Genomic DNA, 19,402 nt, shown 5'->3' on the forward strand with positions numbered 1-19,402 from the left:
TTCAGATTACTTTTTAATATTAGATTTGTTACATTGTTTTTTATTGTTGTTAGCCGCCCCGAGTCTTCGGAGAAGGGCGGCATACAAATCTAAATAAACTAAACTAAACTAACTAAGATGGGAGGGGGGGGGAAAGAAGTCTGAAATTCATATATGTTTGTTTTGTTTTTAATTTTCATTTGTTAACATCTGATTGGCTATACAGGGTTTTCTTGGCTTATAGAAAAATGTATAAAGAAAGAAGGAAGCACTTTGGCATAATGGTTAATAAGTTAGAAATATAATTGGTGTTGTACTTTCTTGAGGAGGGAATTTAATTAAAAGAAAATGAATGTAACTGGATGACAAAATTTAAAAAAAAACACTTTTGCAACTTTTTTGATGATTGATATTAGTTACTAACAAAATACCGCATTTTATTCATGGAAAATTAGATGTGCTCCTGTCACTCACCCGCGGGCCGGATAAATGGCCTCAGCGGGCCGCATGTGGCCCGCGGGCCGTAGTTTGGAGACCGCTGTGCTAATAGATCGCTTTATAAGGTAATATGATTTCTTTCAATTGTAAGTATCTCGCCGCTGGGGGAGGGGGGAGGATGACAGCTCCCACTCTTCTTCTCGCTTCCCAAAGCTTGGTTTATAAATCCACCAATCGGTTATAGCCCCCAAACACCCACCACCAGAATCATGAACAGAAGGAAAAGGGGGGACATGATCGAAACATTTAAATATGTTAAAGGGTTCAATAAGGTTCAGGGGGGAAGTGTTTTTAATAGGAAAGTGAACCCAAGAACAAGGGGACACAATCTGAAGTTAGTTGGGGGGAAAATCAAAGGCAACATGAGAAAATATTATTTTACTGAAAGAGTAGTAGTAGATCCTTGGAACAAACTTCCAGCAGACGTGGTTGGTAAATCCACAGTAACTGAATTTAAACATGCCTGGGATAAACATACAGTGGTCCCTCGATCATCGCGAGGGTTCCGTTCCAGGACCCCAAGCGATGATCGATTTTTCGCGAAGTAGCGGTGTGGAAGTAAAAACACCATCTGCGCATGCGCAGATGGTGTTTTTACTTCCACCGCCACCCGCCCTTCGCCCGCCCACCCTGTTGCTCGCACCTGGGGTTTCCCCCGCGCGCGTGCCGCCCGCCCGCCCACGCCGTTGTTGGGCCGCTTCCCAGCTGGGAAGCGGAGCTAGGATGTCCCCAAGCGCGCACGCGTTGCTGGGGCCGCTTCCCAGCTGGGAAGCGGAGCTGGGGTTTCCCCAAGCGCGCGCGCACCGCCCCGCCCGCCCTGTTGCTGGGGCCGCTTCCCAGCTGGGAAGCGGAGCTGGGGTTTCCCCAAGCGCGCGCGCACCGCCCCGCCCGCCCACGCTGTTGCTGGGGCCGCTTCCCAGCTGGGAAGCGGAGCTGGGGTTTCCCCAAGCGCGCGCGCACCGCCCGCCCGCCCACGCTGTTGCTGGGGCCGCTTCCCAGCTGGGAAGCGGAGCTGGGATGTCCCCAAGCGCGCGCGCGTTGCTGGGGCCGCTTCCCAGCTGGGAAGCAGAGCTGGGGTTTCCCCAAGCGCGCGCGCGCACCGCCCGCCCGCCCACGCCGTTGCTGGGGCCGCTTCCCAGCTGGGAAGCGGAGCTGGGGTGTCCCCGCGCGTGCCGCCCGCCCGCCCACGCCGTTGCTCGCGCCGCCGCTAGGGTCTTACCGGGGCAAGAGGGGGAAGACCCAGGGAAGCCGCCCAGCAGCTTATCTGCCCGGCGAGAAACTCCACCATCTACGCATGCGTGGCCATAGAAAAAAAGGCACGCATGCGCAGATGGTGGAGTTTACTTCCGGGTTGAAAACTCGCGAAATAGCCCTTTCGCGATGCTCGAGGACGCGAAACTCGAGGGATCACTGTATATCCATCCTAAGATAAAATACAGGAAATAGTATAAGGGCAGACTAGATGGACCAGGAGGTCTTTTTTCTGCCATCAGTCTTCTATGTTTCTATGTTTCTAAGGGAAAAAAAATCAAATCCTGATAGGTATTTTACACTCCTCCGTTCAGTACTATCGCCTCGCCAGTAACATCTTAGTATTCTCCAGCCGGAAGTACCTCAGGCCGCTATGTTGCTCCCGATTTTAGGTGCACGATCTTCTTATGGGAAATTTCTGGTCCGCCGGCTCGGGCCGCCGCCCGAAACAAATCCCAGCTGACAGGACTCCCCAGGCGTCAGATACCTCCCATGTAATCTGTGGTTGAAAGGAGACCGATCGAGCGGCTCAAAAGCGGAGGAAATAAACGGAGCTCTGCTCCCCTCCGTCCACTCGGCTCCGCGGCTGGCTCCACCTCTTCAATTTTAGCATTGTGCTTATATGTTGCACACCTCCCAGCGTCACACCGAGTTAAGGGGGGAAAAAAGATGAGTGCAGACCGATAGCTGGTAGCTGTCAATTTCAAAGTCCAGTTTAATAACTCTTCGTTCACCGTTATGTAATTTACAACTAAAATGCAAAAACTGAACGACACACTAGCTGCAAAACGAACAAGCATTGCTGGCTGACAACTAGGATACAGCTATAGCTATCTTAACGTCCCATATTTTATTTACACGTAGAGCAAGATTGCGGTTAATGAGTTTTAAAATAATGTGTTTGGCAAGAACTTGCAAAAACCTTTATTCTGTGCCAAAAATAAAAGGGAAATAAATTTTCTAATTTCAGTTAGGAACCTTGCTCGTGTGTTTGCTGTTTTGTGTGTCCTTGGGCAACAAGCAACTGTTCATGACTATTTTTTTCCCCAAAAATAACATTTCTCCATCTCAGATTGAAGACCTGTCTGACCGTCTCACTGAGGCTGCTACAGGGGGTGTGATAAAAGAGAAAAATTGATCGGAACCAAGGGTGCGGTAGACCTGGTTCTGATTAGTTCTGCTTTGGAGACGGGATTGAAACAAAGAACCGAAGAACCAGGAATTCCAATGTTGTCCATCTCCAGGTGAAAAATCTAGCTTTGGGTCCACTCTCCAGGGCTGCGTTATGAAATTTTAACCCAAAACGAGACGGGGGGCTTCTTCTATTCCCGTCGTGCCTTCTTGCTTTTCTTCTTTTCTGATTTTACTGCCGCGTCGTGAGCTTTTCGTTTCTCTGTCAATTTGTTTGCCTGAAAAAGAAGGGGGAACAAAAAATGTTAAAGTCCGATTCTCACAGAGAAGGTCCTTGAAGATGGACTTCCAGCCCCAAAAAGCTCCGAAGGTTAAAACCTCTGGTCCCGGAGACAGATCCAGATTTGATTCTGCAAAATTATCCTGGGATGCGTATAGAGGACTCATTGGTGATTCTCAGGAGGGAAACCAAGAAGAGGGGAAAGAAAGAAAGAAAGAAAGAAAGAGAGAGAGAGAGAAAGGAAGGAAAGAAAAGAGAAAGAAAGGAAAGAAAAGAGAAAGAAAGAGAAAAAGAAAGACAGAAAGAGGAAGGAAGGACAGAAGAGAGAAAGAAGAGAGAAAAAAAGAAAGAAAGGAAAGAAAAGAGAAAGAAAGAGAAAAAGAAAGACAGAAAGAGGAAGGAAGGAAAGAAGAGAGAGAAAGAAGAGAGAAAAAAGAAAGAAAGAGAAAGAGAGAGAGAGATAAAGGAAGGAAAGAAAAGAGAAAGAAAGAGAGAAAAACACAGAAAGGAAGAGAGAGAGAAAGGAAGGAAGGAAAGAAAAGAGAAAGAAAGAGAAAAAGAAAGACAGAAAGAGGAAGGAAGGAAAGAAGGGAGAAAAAAGAAAGAGAGAGAGAGAAAGGAAGGAAGGAAAGAAAAGAGAAAGAAAGAGAGAAAAAGAAAGACAGAAAGAGGAAGGAAGGAAAGAAGAAGAGAGAAAGAGAGAGAGAGAGAAAGAAAGAAAGAAAGAAAGAAAGAAAGAAAGAAAGATACCTCTCTAATTTTGCGCTTCTTCCCAAACATTATTTTTTGGTAGAGATATTTCTCCCGTTTCTTCATCATCATGATGGCCAAACGCTTTTCCTCGCTCTGCTGTTCCTGCATCAGCCGCTCCTTATCCTCCTTCACAACCTGGCCAGGTGTCACCTTCACTGGAAGATGCTGAGACAAGAGGAAAACGAGGCTCTCAGAAGACAGTTTCGGTTAAACCGTAGGACAAAACCTTCAAGGAAAAGCTTCCTAAAGCCAATACTAGAAGGATTTGCTTTAAATATAACATAATAAATATATTATATAATATCAACAGTAAGTATTATAATATATAATATTTTATTTATTTATTTATTGGATTTGTATAATATATAATACATAATATATCATACAATGCAATAAAATATAATAATTCAGCATATAAGATGCTCTCCTCCCTCTAAAATTGGGTGGAAATCTCTGTGTCTTATACAGTGGATGTTGCTCGCCCACCAGCCGTTTCAATCAACGTCTGACCACTTTCTGATTGCATCATAAGCATAAGCCCTTCATGGCACCGGACCAGACTATCTCAGGGACCGCCTTCTGCCGCACGAATCCCAGCGACCAGTTAGGTCCCACAGAGTTGACCTTCTCCGGGTCCCGTCAACTAAACAACGTCGCTTGGCGGGACCCAGGGGAAGAGCCTTCTCTGTGGCGGCCCCGACCCTCTGGAACCAACTCCCTCCCGGAGATTAGAATTGCTCCCACCCTCCTTGCCTTTCGTAAGCTTCTTAAAACCCACCTCTGCTGCCAGGCATGGGGGAACTGAGATACTCTTTCCCCCTAGGCCTTTACAATTTTATGTTTGTAGGTATGTCTGCTTAAAAATGGGGGTTTTTAACTACTTTAAATTTTAAATTGTATGTTATTAGATTTGTTATGAATTGTTTTATTGTGTTGTGAGCCGCCCCGAGTCCACGGAGAGGGGCAGCATACAAATCTAATAAATAAATAAATAAATAAATAAAAAATTTATGCATGGTATGTCTGTATATTTGGTTTTACAATAGGGGCTTTTAACTGTTTTAATATTGGATTGTCATATGCTGTTTACTACTGTTGTTAGCCGCCCCGAGTCTACGGAGAGGGGCGGCATACAAATCCAATCCAATCAATCAATGAAATCAAATCAATCTTTCAGGATACCTTGCTCTGGGATCGCTCTGCTTCCATCTTGCGTAGTTTCCCTTCGTCTTCCTTGTCAGAATCCTCCTCCTCCTCCTCTTCCTCCCAGCCTCCAGTTGCACCTTCGTCCTCCCCGCCACTCTCCTCTTCTTCCTCTTCCGACTCACTATCTTTGGCTACTGAAAAAGATCCAAACCATGTTAAAGTTGCTGAGAAAGGCATTCTGGGATGCGACAGGCTCGCCAGAAACCCAGGACCTGCTGGCTGTGAAGATCTACCAAACTTTTTGCTGTGGGCGTGGCTTATTTTGTGGGTGTGGCTTGCCGGTCATGTGACTGGGTAGGAGTGGCTTGCCAGTCATGTGACCAGGTGGGAAATAGCTTGATGGTCATGTGACTTGACCAAGGATTTCCCAAGAACCTCAAAACAAGACCCATATCAATGGACTCCAAACAAGCAGGTCATCGAATTCACCCACATCCTAGAAGTGAGCAGCTACAGAACAGTGAAATAATAATAATAATAATTTAATAATTTATTAGATTTATATGCCGCCCCTCTCCGCAGACTCGGAGTGGCAGAAACATCTCACATCGGCCACGTTTCTACAACACTCCGTGGCCTGCACTGGCTACCGATCAGTTTCCGGTCACAATTCAAAGTGTTGGTAATGACCTTTAAAGCCCTTCATGGCATTGGACCAGAATACCTTCGGAACCGCCTTCTACCGCACGAATCCCAGCGGCCGGTAAGGTCCCACAGAGTTGGCCTTCTCCGAGTCCCGTCAACTAAACAATGTCGTTTGGCGGGCCCCAGGGGAAGAGCCTTCTCTGCAGTGGCTCCGGCCTTCTGGAATCAACTCCCCTGGAGGTTAGAACGGCCCCCACCCTCCTTGTCTTTCTCAAGTTACTCAAGACCCACCTATATTGCCAGGCATGGGGGAATTAAGACATCTCCCCCAGGCTTTCTTATATTTTATGTTTGGTATGTATGTGCTGTATGGTTTTTAAATTGTTGGGGTTTTTAATATAATTTTATTATTAGATTTGTTCCATCGTTATACTGTTTTTTATTACTGTTGTGAGCCGCCCTGAGTCTTCGGAGAGGGGCGGCATACAAATCTAATAAATTGAATTGAATTGAATTATGATTTTGAAAGCCCATTTTGAGCCTTGTCATCAAGGTCCCTTCATGATTAAAGTGGCCACTCCCAAAATAATCACTTACTCAAAGGCAACAATCTAAAATTGTTCCTTGCTACTTTCACAGCCAAAGTGAACATCGCAAAATACTCCATTCCACAAAAGCAATCTTAACCCTCCTTCCGGCAGACTACCAAACAAAATCAAGGTTTCTGGCAAAACATGAGGTTTCAGGCATTATTCATTTTATTTTTCTGGAGCTGGGGTCCCCAAATTGGCAACTTTAAAGACTTGTGAATTTCAACTCCCAGAATTCTCCAGCCAGCTATGAAGACCTCTGTTCTAGAGAATAGAAACATAGAAGATGGACGACAGAAAATGACCTCATGGTCCATCTAGTCTGCCCTTATACTATTTCTTGTATTTTATCTTAGGATGGATCTATGTTTATCCCAGGCATGTTTAAATTCAGTCACTGTGGATTTACCAGCCACGTCTGCTGGAAGTTTGTTCCAAGGATCTACTACTCTTTCAGTAAAATAATATTTTCTCATGTTGCTTTTGATCTTTCCCCCAACTCACTTCAGATTGTGTCCCCTTGTTCTTGTGTTCACTTTCCTATTAAAAATACTTCCCTCCTGAACCTTATTTAACCCTTTGACATATTTAAATGTTTCGATCATGTCCCCCCTTTTCCTTCTATCCACCAGACTAGACAGACTGAGTTCATGAAGTCTTTCCTGATACGTTTTATGCTTAAGACCTTCCACCATTCTTGTAGCCCGTCTTTGGACCCGTTCAATTTTGTCAATATCTTTTTGTAGGTGAGGTCTCCAGAACTGAACACAGTATTCCAAATGTGGTCTCACCAGCGCTCTATATAAGGGGATCACAATCTCCCTCTTCCTGCTTGTTATACCTCTAGCTATGCAGCCAAGCATCCTACTTGCTTTTCCTACTGCCCGACCACACTGCTCACCCATTTTGAGACTGTCAGAAATCACTACCCCTAAATCCTTCTCTTCTGAAGTTTTTGCTAGCACAGAACTGCCAATGCAATACTCAGATTGAGGATTCCTTTTCCCCAAGTGCATTATTTTACATTTGGAAACATTAAACTGCAGTTTCCATTGCTTTGACCATTTATCTACCGTGTTTCCCCGATAGTAAGACCCCCCCGATTGTAAGACATATGGGGGTTTTCAGGGGGGTTGGCTAATATAAGCCATACCCCGAAAGTAAGACATATGTCTTACTTTCGGGGAAACACGGGGGTATTGCGGGGGGGAGCCCGATGACTTCGGGAAGACCCAGGCAGCGCGGCAGCAGCCCTGGCGGCGGTTCCCTCGGCCCCAGCGCCGTCCTTCGCTTTGCAAAGAGTTCGCGGCGCTGGCGAGGGAGCTGCGCGCCCAGGAGAATCTCCCTTAGGCAGCCTGGTGCCAGCTGCCTCCGTGGCGCAGGCACCGCCTCTTCATGGAAACCCCCGAGCCGGCTTCGGAGGAGCAGCCTGTCCTGGTGGCCTGCTTGACCTGCTGCACTTTGCTCGGCTGCACTTTGTTCGGCTGGAGCTGCGCCCTCCTTTGCCCGCCTCCTTTCCGGCAGCTCCCCGCGCGCCCTTCGCCTCGCCGCGGCGAGGCAAAGGGGATGGGTGCGTGGGGAGCTGCCAGAAAGGAGGCGGGCGAAGCGGCGGCCCTGGCCGAAGTGGCGGAGCAGTTCGCGGTGCTGGCGAGGGAGCTGCGCGCCCAGGAGAGTCTCCCTTACGCAGCACGCCACCGCCAGCTGCCACCAGGCTGCGTAAGGGAGATTCTCCTGGGCGCGCAGCTCCCTCGCCAGCGCCGCGAACTGGTCCGCCGCTTCGGCCAGGGCCGCCGCTTCGGCCGCCTCCTTTCTCGCAGCTCCCCACGCGCCCATCCCCTTCGCCTCGCCGCGGCCGCCCGCCCTCTTTCGCCCAGCGCCGCTTGAAAGGACCCCCCCCCTTGGCTTCTGCTGAGGGTGGGGGGGTCCGGACGCCCCCTTCTCCGGCTCTCCGGCATATCTCAGAAGCCAAGGGGGGGGGGGTCCTTTCAAGCGATGTTGGGCGAAAGGGCGGGCGGCCAGCAGCAGAAGGCGAGAGGTGCCTCCTTCTCCGGCTCTCCGGCAGATCGAGCGCGCGAAGAGGCACCTCTCACCTTCCGCCGCTGCTGGCCGCCCTCTTTCGCCCAGCGTCGCTTCGGAAGCCGCCGAATGCCGTCAGGGGGGCGCTTGGTGACCGCCTCTCCGTTCGCCAAGTGCCGCTCGCCAAGCACCCCCCTGACGGCGTTCGGCGGCTTCCGAAGCGACGCCGGGCGAAAGAGGGCGGCCAGCAGCGGCGGAAGGTGAGAGGTGCCTCTTCGATATGCCGGAGAGCCGGAGAAGGGGGCACCTCTCGCCTTCTGCTGCTGGCCGCCCGCCCTCTTTCGCCCAGCGCCGCTTGAAAGGACCCCCCTCCCTTGGCTTCTGCTGGGGGTGGGGGGGTCCGGACGCCCCCTTCTCCGGCTCTCCGGCATATCGCAGAAGCCAAGGGGGGGGGGGTCCTTTCAAGCGGCGCTGGGCGAAAGAGGGCGGGCGGCCAGCAGCGGCGGAAGGTGAGAGGTGCCACTTCGCGCGCTCGATCTGCCAGAGAAGGAGAAAGAAAGAGGTCGGGTTGTGTGAAAGAGGCCGGGGTTGGGGGAAGGGGAGACGTAAGATGTTTTTTTTTTTTTTTTGCAACGCCGCTCAAAAGGTGCCTTGGCTGGAAGAGTAGCTGGTTTCCAGGGCATAAACTGGCTCGCTTCCGGGGATGGTAATGTAAGACATACCCCGAAAGTAAGACATAGTGGGGCTTTTGGGGGTAAAAAGAAAGTAAGACATGGCCTTACTATCGGGGAAACACGGTAGTAAAGCTAAATCATTTACCATATTACAGAATATTATAGCCATTCGGAAAGGAAGGGGAGGCAGAAACCCAGATCACACGGAGTCTTCGGAAAGGGGTGGCATACAAATCTAATAAATTATTATTATTAATTATTATTATTAATTATTATTATTATTATTATTATTAATTCCAGATCTTATCTCCTTATAATTTTCCTAGACACTTTTGTTTGTAGCAGAATCGCCGGCTTTGGGGGTTTTAAACGCTTTCAGGAAGAACGCAGAGGCTGCCCAAAGAAGACGCCCTGCATTTTCTTTCAACATCTTTCGGTGCAAATTGGGTGTTGTGGAGTGGAGCTCCATTTTCGCTACCCCACCCACCCCTCAATCTGGTCTGGGCAGCAGCCCACCCCTGGGTACCTGGTTGTTCACCCCTTTGCAAGGCCAAAAGCTTCAGCTTTTCTGGGGGCACGTAGTCGCCTTCTTTCTCCGAGACAAACGGGGAGAGATGAGGAGGCAGCATAACGCCGGGGAAGTAATCGGCTACCGGGAGGCATAGCTTAGCATTGACCGAGTCGAAGACCCACTGAGGCTGGAGGTAATATCTGGGGGGAAAGGAAAGCCCATGAGAAGTGACGTCTTTCGTGCAGTGGTTAGACTGCAGTGCTGCAGGCTACCTCTGCCTGCAATTTGGCAGTTCGAATCTCACTGGACTCCAGGTTGACTTGTCCTTCCGTCCTTCCAAAGTGTCTGTCTGTGCGTGTTTGTGTACGTCTGTGCGTGTTGTAATGGTCATACGTATGAAAAGGTCGTAGGTCGCTTTCTTTCAATGCCACTCTCACTCTGGAAAGTCCCTAGGTGAATGTGTTGTAAACCGAGGACTATTTTACAACCTCCATTCATGACTCACTCTAAGTCAGGGGTGGGCAAATTAATTTTGCTGTATACTGTATATTATTGGGTAGAACTGAGTTAATTATATCATAATTATAAATTATAATTATATATTATATTATACTATATTATATATTATAATTATATTATAATTATAAATTAATTGCCCACCCCTTCCTTCCTTCCTCCCTCCAATTCTCCTTCCTTCCTTCCTCTCTCCACTTCTCCTTCCTTCCTCTCTCCACTTCTCCTTCCTTCCTCCCTCCATTTCTCCTTCCTTCCTTCCTTCCTTCCTTCCTCCCTCCATTTCTCCTTCCTCCCTCCATTTCTCCTTCCTCCATTTCTCCTTCCTCCCTCCCTCCCTCCATTTCTCCTTCCTCCCTCCCTCCCTCCCTTTCTCCTCCCTTCCTTCCTTCCTCCATTTCTCCTTCCTTCCTTCCTTCACAGCACACTGCCTCTTAAAATTTGATGGGTGATTTTTTTTGGGGGGGGGGGGGGGCTACCGATGAACACCACTCACCGTCCAACTACTTGCTTTTCTATATTTGGACGGTCAACTATCTGGTGGGTGATGCGTGGATCCGTAACGTCGTAGGTGGCGCCGATGCAGACCGACTTGTCCCAAGACACTTTGCCCCCAAAGCACCTGTGTGAAGGAGAGGTGGGCTTAAGTTAGCGACAGGTTTTATATTCACATGCACAATTTAAAAGAGAATGTACAGTGTTCCCTAGATTTTCGCGGGGGATGCGTTCCGAGACCGCCGACGAAAGTCGAATTTCCACGAAGTAGAGATGCGGAAGTAAATACACTATTTTTGGCTATGGATAGCATCACAAGCCTTCCCTTAACACTTTAAACCAATAAATTGCTATTTCCCATTCCCTCAGCAACCATTTAGATTATTACTCACCATGTTTCTTTATTAAAGTTTATTTAAAAAAATATTTATTAAAGGCGGACGAAAGTTTGGCGATGACATATGACGTCATCGGGCGGGGAAAACCGTGGTATAGGGGGAAAAACAGTGCAGTACTTTTTTTAATTAATATTTTTGAAAAACCGTGGCATAGACTTTTCGCGAAGTTCGAACCCGCGAAAATCGAGGGAACACTGGATAGTTAAGAACCTCTATGGACGTCTCAAGAGAAAAGACATGAGATGCCCCCTTCCAAGCTCTATGGTAAAAATGACCCATGAAGTCTCAAAGTAGAGTGTTCGGAAACTCCAGATCGTGCAGAATGCAGCTGCGAGAGCAATCATGGGCTTTCCCAGACATGCCCATGTCACACCAACACTCTGCAGTTTGCATTGGTTGCCGATCAGTTTCCGGTCACAATTCAAAGTGTTGGTTATGACCTATAAAGCCCTTCATGGCATCGGACCAGAATATCTCCGAGACTGCCTTCTGCCGCACGAATCCCAGTGACCGGTTAGGTCCCACAGATGGGCCTTCTCCGGGTCCCATCGACTAAACAATGGCGGGGCCCAGGGGAAGAGCCTTCTCTGTGGCGGCACCGACCCTCTGAAATCAACTCCCCTTGGAGATTAGGATTGCCCCCACCCTCCTTCCCTTTCGCAAACTCCTTAAAACCCACCTCTGCCGTCAGTCATGGGGAAATTGATTCCCCTGGACCGTTTCCGTTTTATGTATAGTTTGTCTGAGATGTATGACTGTTTTTATATTAAGGGTTTTAAATTGCTTTTAATCATTGGATTTGTACTGTTTTGTTGTTGTGAGCCGCTCCGAGTCTTTGGAGAGGGGCGGCATACAAATCTAATTAATAATAATAATAATAATAATAATAATAATAATAATAATAATAATAATAAATCGGAAGTTGGAAAAAAACAGACTCCTGGTTTGCCCTGTTGTGTTGTTTTTCGCATTCTGGAGCCTTCAGGGAAGCACGTAGGGCTTGTCCAGGATACATCCTGGTGCTCTAGTGCAGCTGCTTGCAGGAGGTTCACTCAACCAAGACCTATGGTCCATCACTCCAAGGGCTGTAGAGCAACACCACCTTGGTCTCACTCTTGCCCGAATTCCAGAAGAGAGCCAGGAAAAACGAAGGCGAAGACTTAACACCCACCTGATGACAAAGGCTAAGGGTTCGCGAGGCACCTCTCGGTTGAGAAAGAAGTGCAGTCCTTCAAAGAGCTTCTTCTGTTTCTCCAAGTCTTTTTCCTCCTTCCTCCTGGCCTCTTCTTGTTCTGCAGTCTCCTAGCAGAGAGAGAGAGAGAAAAGCTCTATCGGACCCATCTCCATCCTTCCTTCCTTCCTTCCTTCCTTCCACCCACCCACCCATTCGACTTATATGCCGCCCCTCTCTGTGGACTCGGGGCGGCTTACATCATTTCAATAAAAAATACAATATATAAAACACTTCAAATCCAATTAATAGAAATAATTAGAAACATAGAAGATTGATGGCAGAAAAAGACCTCATGGTCCATCTAGTCTGCCCTTATACTATTTCCTGTATTTTATCTTACAATGGATCTATGTTTATCCCAGGCATGTTTAAATTAAGTGACTGTGGATTTATCTACCACGTCTGCTGGAAGTTTGTTCCAAGGATCTACTACTCTTTCAGTAAAATAATATTTCCTCAAGTTGCCTTTGATCTTTCTCCCAACTAACTTCAGATTGTGCCCCCTTGTTCTTGGGTTCACTTTCCTATTAAAAACACTTCCCTCCTGGACCTTATTTAACCCTTTAATATATTTAAATGTTTCGATCATGTCTCCCCTTTTCCTTCTGTCCTCCAGACTATACAGATTGAGTTCATTAAGTCTTTCCTGATAAGTTTGATGCTTGAGACCTTCCACTGTTTTTGTAGCCCGTATTTGGACCCGTTCAATTTGATCCATATCTTTTTGTAGGTGAAACTGAACTGAACACAGCATTCCAAATTTAAAATTAATTTAAAAATAATCTTAAAAAGCTAAACATTTAAAAATCATTTAAATGTGCTTTCAGGTTCACTTAAAAACATTCTAAAATCATTTAAATGCGTTTTCAGGTTCTTACGAAAGGCGAGGAGTGTGGGAGCAGTGCGAATCTCGGGGGGGAGCTTGCTCCAGAGGGTTTGGGGCCTCTACAGAGAAGGCTCTTCCCCTAGGTCCCGCCAAGCAACATTGTCTGGCTGACGGAACCTGGAGAAGGGAAATCGAACTGTCCACTTAGGAAGCAACACTGATGGACAATCAATTTCACCTGCTGTTGTGCACCTTCAACTTTGCACAGGAATATGAGAATATTTCATTCATTTTTCATTTTATTGGATTTGTATGCCGCCCCTCTCCGTAGACTCGGGGCGGCTAACAACAGTGGTAAAAACAACATGCGACAATCCAATACTAAAGAAGCTAAAAACCCTTATTTTAAAACCAATCATACATACAAACGTACCATACATAAATTGTGGAAGCCTAGGGGGAAAGAATATCTTAATTCCCCCATGCCTGACGACAGAGGTCGGTTTTAAGAAGCTTGCGAAAGGCAAGAAGGGTGGGGGCTATTCTAATCTCTGGGGGGAGTTGGTTCCAGAGGGCCGGGGCCGCCACAGAGAAGGCTCTTCCCCTGGGTCCCCTAGATTCAGATCTAGGATGGGTTCTTTGAGTGTTCCCTTTATTTTTTTGAGCGGTATATTTTCCTCTGACTCCCCCCCCCCCCCAAAAAAAGGGGTGTTTGTGTGTCACTCACTCCTTCCACAGGAAACTCATCCACTTCGGTTTCATCCTCTATGTTGGGGGCAACGACTCGAGCCAGGCTGGTGCTGAGAGCTGACAGTTTCTAAAGGGGGGGGGGGGGTTAAAAAAAAGAAAGAAAAGAGAATCATGAATTAATAGGAGATTTGATCCAAGCGAACTTAAGTGAAGCATGCAGTTAATGTACATTCCCAGAACTGAAGCTGGGGAATTCTGAGAATTATTTTTTACTTCTCTCTTCACAATTTCCATATATACATCAATGCGTAAACCTTAAAATGCATCAATAACATACACATAATTTTGCTTTTTTTATCCAAATGATCAACGAATCATATACAGTGTTCCCTCGATTTTCGCGGGGGATGCGTTCCGAGACCTCCCGCGAAAGTCGAATTTCCGCGAAGTAGAGATGCGGAAGTAAATACACTATTTTTGGCTATGAACAGTATCCCAAGCCTTCCCTTAACACTTTAAACCCCTAAATTGCAATTTCCCATTCCCTTAGCAACCGTTTAGATTATTACTCACCATGTTTATTTATTAAAGTTTATTATAAAAAATGTTTTTTAAAGGCAGACAAAAGTTTGGCGATGACATATGACGTCATCGGCCGGGAAAAAAGCATGGTATAGGGGAAAACACCGCAAAGTATTTTTTTATTAATATTTTTGAAAAACCGTGGTATAGACGTTTCGCGAAGTTCGAACCCGCGAAAATCGAGGGAACACTGTATACTATTTTTGCACCTGTTTTATGCTGTAATTTATCAGTCTGTTTTTTTTTTCCTTTACACTCCCGTACCTCTATCTTCTGTGAAAATATTTACTGACCCATCGTGTCCTGGACATAAACTGTTTCTTCCCGCCCCCCATAAATTTTATTAATTTTCTTAAAATGGACAGACAGACACACATACATTTAACATGGAAAATGGGAGTGTGATTCCCCCGCTTATCTCAAAAGTATAAATTCAAATACAGAAAAAAAAGAATACATATTTGAATACAGTTCGTTGTTGTAAATGTTAAAAAATAATTTGTTAAATTTTTCATTAAAGCTTTTCGTATTCAAACTAGTATTAATATAGGTTCGAAATTCTTCTCATAATAATTCTACATGTATAGACTAATTCTAATATATTGCTAAAACAAACTTGTTCTGTCTAATACTATTATCACACATGATACAACAATTTTTACCAAAATACTTTGTATTTATTTGTTTATTTGTCTTAACCTTCTAGTGTTTCTTTTTATTTATCCATATACAGTGGTACCTCGGTACTCGAACGCTTCCCTTCTCGTACATTTCGGATAACGAACAAAATTTTCGGCAAAAATTTGCTTCGGTATCTGAACAAAAATTCAGATACCGAACAGCCAGAGAAAATTTTGTTCATTATCCGAAATGTAATCCCGGCAGCTTCAGGGGGCTGAGGAGCTCTCTAAGAGCTCCAAGCTGCAGGAAAGGTGGGGGCTGCTGCAATCTTGGCAGCTTCTGGGGGCTCCTTTCCTCATTGCTTCCTTTTATTACCTGTAAGCAGCTTCAAAAACTTTTTCCCTGTGGCTGCAACAGCGGCGGCTTCCTTTCCAGTAGCAAGAGCGCTGGGAAGTCACGTAATGAAGGGAAGCTGCTGGAGCGGCAGCAACTGCTGAGATGGCTCCGCCGGCTTCCCTTCATCACGTGACGTTCCCGGTGCTGTTGCTACTGGAAGGGAAGCCGCTGCTGTTGCAGCCACAGGGAAAAAGTTTTTGAAGCTGCTTACAGGTAATAAAAGGAAGCAATGAGGAAAGGAGCCCCCAGAAGCTGCCAAGATTGCAGCAGCCCCCACCTTTCCTGCAGCTTGGAGTAGCGAATTTATTTATCCCATTGGAAATAAAGAAAATAGATTTAATTGGTTCCCAGCGAGTTAACAGGGGCTGGGAACCAATTAAATCCATTTCCATTATTTCCTATGGGATAAATAAATTCGGTACTCGACCAAATCGGTTCTCGACCACACTTCTGGAACGAATTGTGGTCGAGTACCGAGGTACCACTGTATAAACTTTGTTCCATGTTTCATAAAATTCAGTATCTTCTTGATCGTTCAAGCGTCTTGTCATCATATCCATTTCGGCGCAATCTAATATTTTCATTATTACTTCTTCCTCTTTGGGGATTGCCTCCCCTTTCCAGTGTTGCGCATATATAATCCTAGCCGCAGTTAAAATATGTATAACTAGGTATAAAATTTCTTTCTTGTAGGTCTGTTTTGTAATTCCTAATAAATAAAATTCCGGGGTTATTTCTATATCCTGTTTGACTATTTCTTTTATTATTTTTTCTATCATATTCCAATAGAGTCTAGCTTTACTACAGGTCCACCATTGATGATAGTAGGACCCTATTTCCTTCTTGCATTTCCAACATAACGGAGAAGTTTTGGGAAACATTTTTGCTATCCTATTTGGTGGGAGGTGCCATCTATAAAACATTTTAATTTGATTTTCTTTTAGGGACACTGATTTTGTCATTTTCCAATTGCAGATCCAGACTTTCTCCCATGTATCTATATCTATTTGTTTTCCAATATTTTTACACCAATTTATCATGTTATCCTTTAAAGTCAAATCTATGTTTTTATGGGCAATCCGATATTTATAGATTTTACCTATTGTTTTAGTTTGATTAATAGTTATTAAATTACTTAGAAAATTTTTATTCTTATTAAAAATATATAGCATACTATCTTTTTGGTATCTAGATCGAATCTGTGCATAGTGCCACCAATCAATTATTATCCCTTCTTCTTGTAGTTTCATCCTAGATTTTAATTTCATTTGGTCATTTAATAGGTCCTTATATAGAAACATAGAAGTCTGACAGCAGAAAAAGACCTCATGGTCCATCTAGTCTGCCCTTATACTATTTCCTGTATTTTATCTTAGGATGGATATATGTTTATCCCAGGCATGTTTAAATTCAGTTACTGTGGATTTATCTACCACGTCTGCTGGAAGTTTGTTCCAAGGATCTACTACTCTTTCAGTAAAATAATATTTTCTCATGTTGCTTTTGATCTTTCCCCCAACTAACTTCAGATTGTGTCCCCTTGTTCTTGTGTTCACTTTCCTATTAAAAACACTTCCCTCCTGAACCTTATTTAACCCTTTAATATATTTAAATGTTTCGATCATGTCCCCCCTTTTCCTTCTGTCCTCCAGACTATACAGATTGAGTTCATGAAGTCTTTCCTGATACGTTTGATGCTTAAGACCTTCCACCATTCTTGTAGCCCGTCTTTGGACCCGTTCAATTTTGTCAATATCTTTTTGTAGGTGAGGTCTCCAGAACTGAACACAGTATTCCAAATGTGGTCTCACCAGCATTCTATATAGCGGGATCATAATCTCCCTCTTCCTGCTTGTTATACCTCTAGCTATGCAGCCAAGCATCCTACTTGCTTTCCCTACCGCCTGACTGCACTGTTCACGCCATTTTGAGACTGTCAGAAATCATTACCCCTAAATCCTTTTCTTTTGAAGTATTTGCTAACACAGAATTATTATTATAATAATAATTATATTATTATATAATAATAATAATATCTTATTATTCTAGTTTCCTTTATAGATTTAGGGTGAATTATTGCTTCTAGGGGGGCGACCCATTCAGGGACTGTCAAAAAATGATTTTTTCTTATGTCTTTCCAAACTTCTAATAAATATTTTCTTAGTGTGCGTCTTTTAAAGTATGAGTGGTTTCTATCCTTATCGTACCATATAAAGGCATGCCAGCCAAGCATAACATCATTGGACATATACTGTTTCAACTCTAATCCTCAAAACATTGCTATAGGGCACTGCACACCAAGGCAACTAGATGCAAGAACAGTTTTCCCCTCAAACGCCATCACTCTGCTAAACAAATAATTCCCTCAACACCGTCAAACTATTCACTAAGTCTGCATTACTATTACTACTCGTTTTTTCTCATCATTCCCATCACCCTTTTCCTCCCACTTAGGACTGTAGCCTATTGCTTGTATCCTTAAGATTTTTATTAATAATGATTGTTTCCTTATTGCTTATGTGACCCCTATGACAATTAAGGGTTGTACCTCCTGATTCTTGACAAATGTATATTTTCTTTTATATACACTGAGAGCATCTGCATCAAAGACAGACTCCTTGTGTGTCCAATCACACTTGGCCAATAAAGAATTCTATTGAATTCTATTCTATTCTAATTCTTATTCTACTCTACTCTAATTCTATTCTATATTCTACTCTATAATTCTATTCCCTATTCTAATTCTTATTCTATTTTCTGTTCTAATTCTATTCTATTCTAATTCTTATTCTATTCTATTTTAGAAACATAGAAGATTGACGACAGAAAAAGACCTCATGGTCCATCTAGTCTGCCCTTATACTATTTCCTGTGTTTTCTATTCTAATTCTTATTCTATTCTATTTTCTATTCTAATTCTATTCTATTTTAGAAACATAGAAGATTGACGACAGAAAAAGACCTCATGGTCCATCTAGTCTGCCCTTATACTATTTCCTGTATTTTCTACTCTAATTCTTATTCTATTCTATTTACTATTCTAATTCTTATTCTATTCTATTTTCTATTCTAATTCTAATTCTTATTCTATTCTAATTCTATTCTACTTTATTGTCCATAGTCTAATTTTATTGTCCAATTTAAGTGTCTAATTACACTTGGCCAATAAAGAATTCTATTCTATTCTATTCTATATATTCTATTCTTCTCCCTCTACCTTCTTCCTCCTTCTCTCCCCCTTCCTCCTTCCCTCCACCCCATCTCTTCTCCCTTCCCTTTCTACTTCCTCTTCCTCCCTCTTTAACCTTTCCCTGCGTGATTCGAATCCTAATTCATCTTATATTTAACCGACTGGTAGCATGGGAATCCTGGGAGTTGAGGTCCACGCATCATCAAAGTCGAGAAACATTGACATAGAGGAATGCCAGGTTTCTTAAGGAAGGTTGTGGAGGAAAATTTGGAAGGACAGGATGGGGCTTCCCCCGGTCTCACCTCCAAGGTGCTCTCAGAATTCAAGGCATAAGCTTCTCCATCCTCTGGCTTGCCCTCTGCTGAGGAATGGCCTTCGATCTGAAACAACAGGACACAGATGTGGGGTGGTCAACCCTCTGAGATAGTCCAGACAGCACATACACACCCCAAAAAACCCCCATGAGTGCTAAACCAGACCATTAATGCAGGGTTACAGTCCTAGAACCTTGCAAATGGTTTTTTTTTGGGAAATATTTATTTTAAAAAAGGAAGGGTTAGGTATGGCTGAATATTAAAAAAGGAAGTTGCAACCAAGTTACAGGCTTGATTTACAAGAGCTTGTTTAGTGACTGACGTTGCGACAGAACAGAAGTGATGAACAGAACAGAATAAAACAGGAACAGATTCACCGGACAACTGTGGTGTTGTTGTTGTTGTTGTTATTATTATTATTATTATTATTATTATTATTATTATTATTATTATTAATTAGATTTGTATGCCGCCCCTCTCCGAAGACTCGGGGCGGCTCACAACAGTAATAAAAACAGTATAACAATGGGAAAAATCTAATAATAAAAATATATAAAAAACCCCAATAATTAAAAGCCATACAGCACATACATACCAAACACGAAATATAAAAAGCCTGGGGGAGATGTCTTAGTTCCCCCATACCTTGCGATATAGGTGGGTCTTGAG

General features: G+C 44.4%; 1 protein-coding gene across 1 annotated transcript; it reads right to left on the minus strand.

The window, feature by feature from the left end:
- Window positions 1–2,419: 2,419 nt before the first annotated feature.
- Window positions 2,420–18,817, minus strand: PES1 (pescadillo ribosomal biogenesis factor 1; the record flags this gene model as incomplete). Its single annotated transcript, XM_070731445.1, has 8 exons — window positions 2,420–3,137; window positions 3,890–4,057; window positions 5,075–5,232; window positions 9,490–9,674; window positions 10,484–10,609; window positions 12,052–12,182; window positions 13,668–13,757; window positions 18,722–18,817. Coding segments are annotated over 8 exons (1,041 nt in total), but the record flags the coding sequence as incomplete, so codon positions are not given.
- Window positions 18,818–19,402: the final 585 nt, after the last annotated feature.

Source organism: Erythrolamprus reginae, unplaced genomic scaffold, assembly GCF_031021105.1.
Source record: "Erythrolamprus reginae isolate rEryReg1 unplaced genomic scaffold, rEryReg1.hap1 scaffold_333, whole genome shotgun sequence".
NCBI lineage: Eukaryota > Metazoa > Chordata > Lepidosauria > Squamata > Dipsadidae > Erythrolamprus > Erythrolamprus reginae.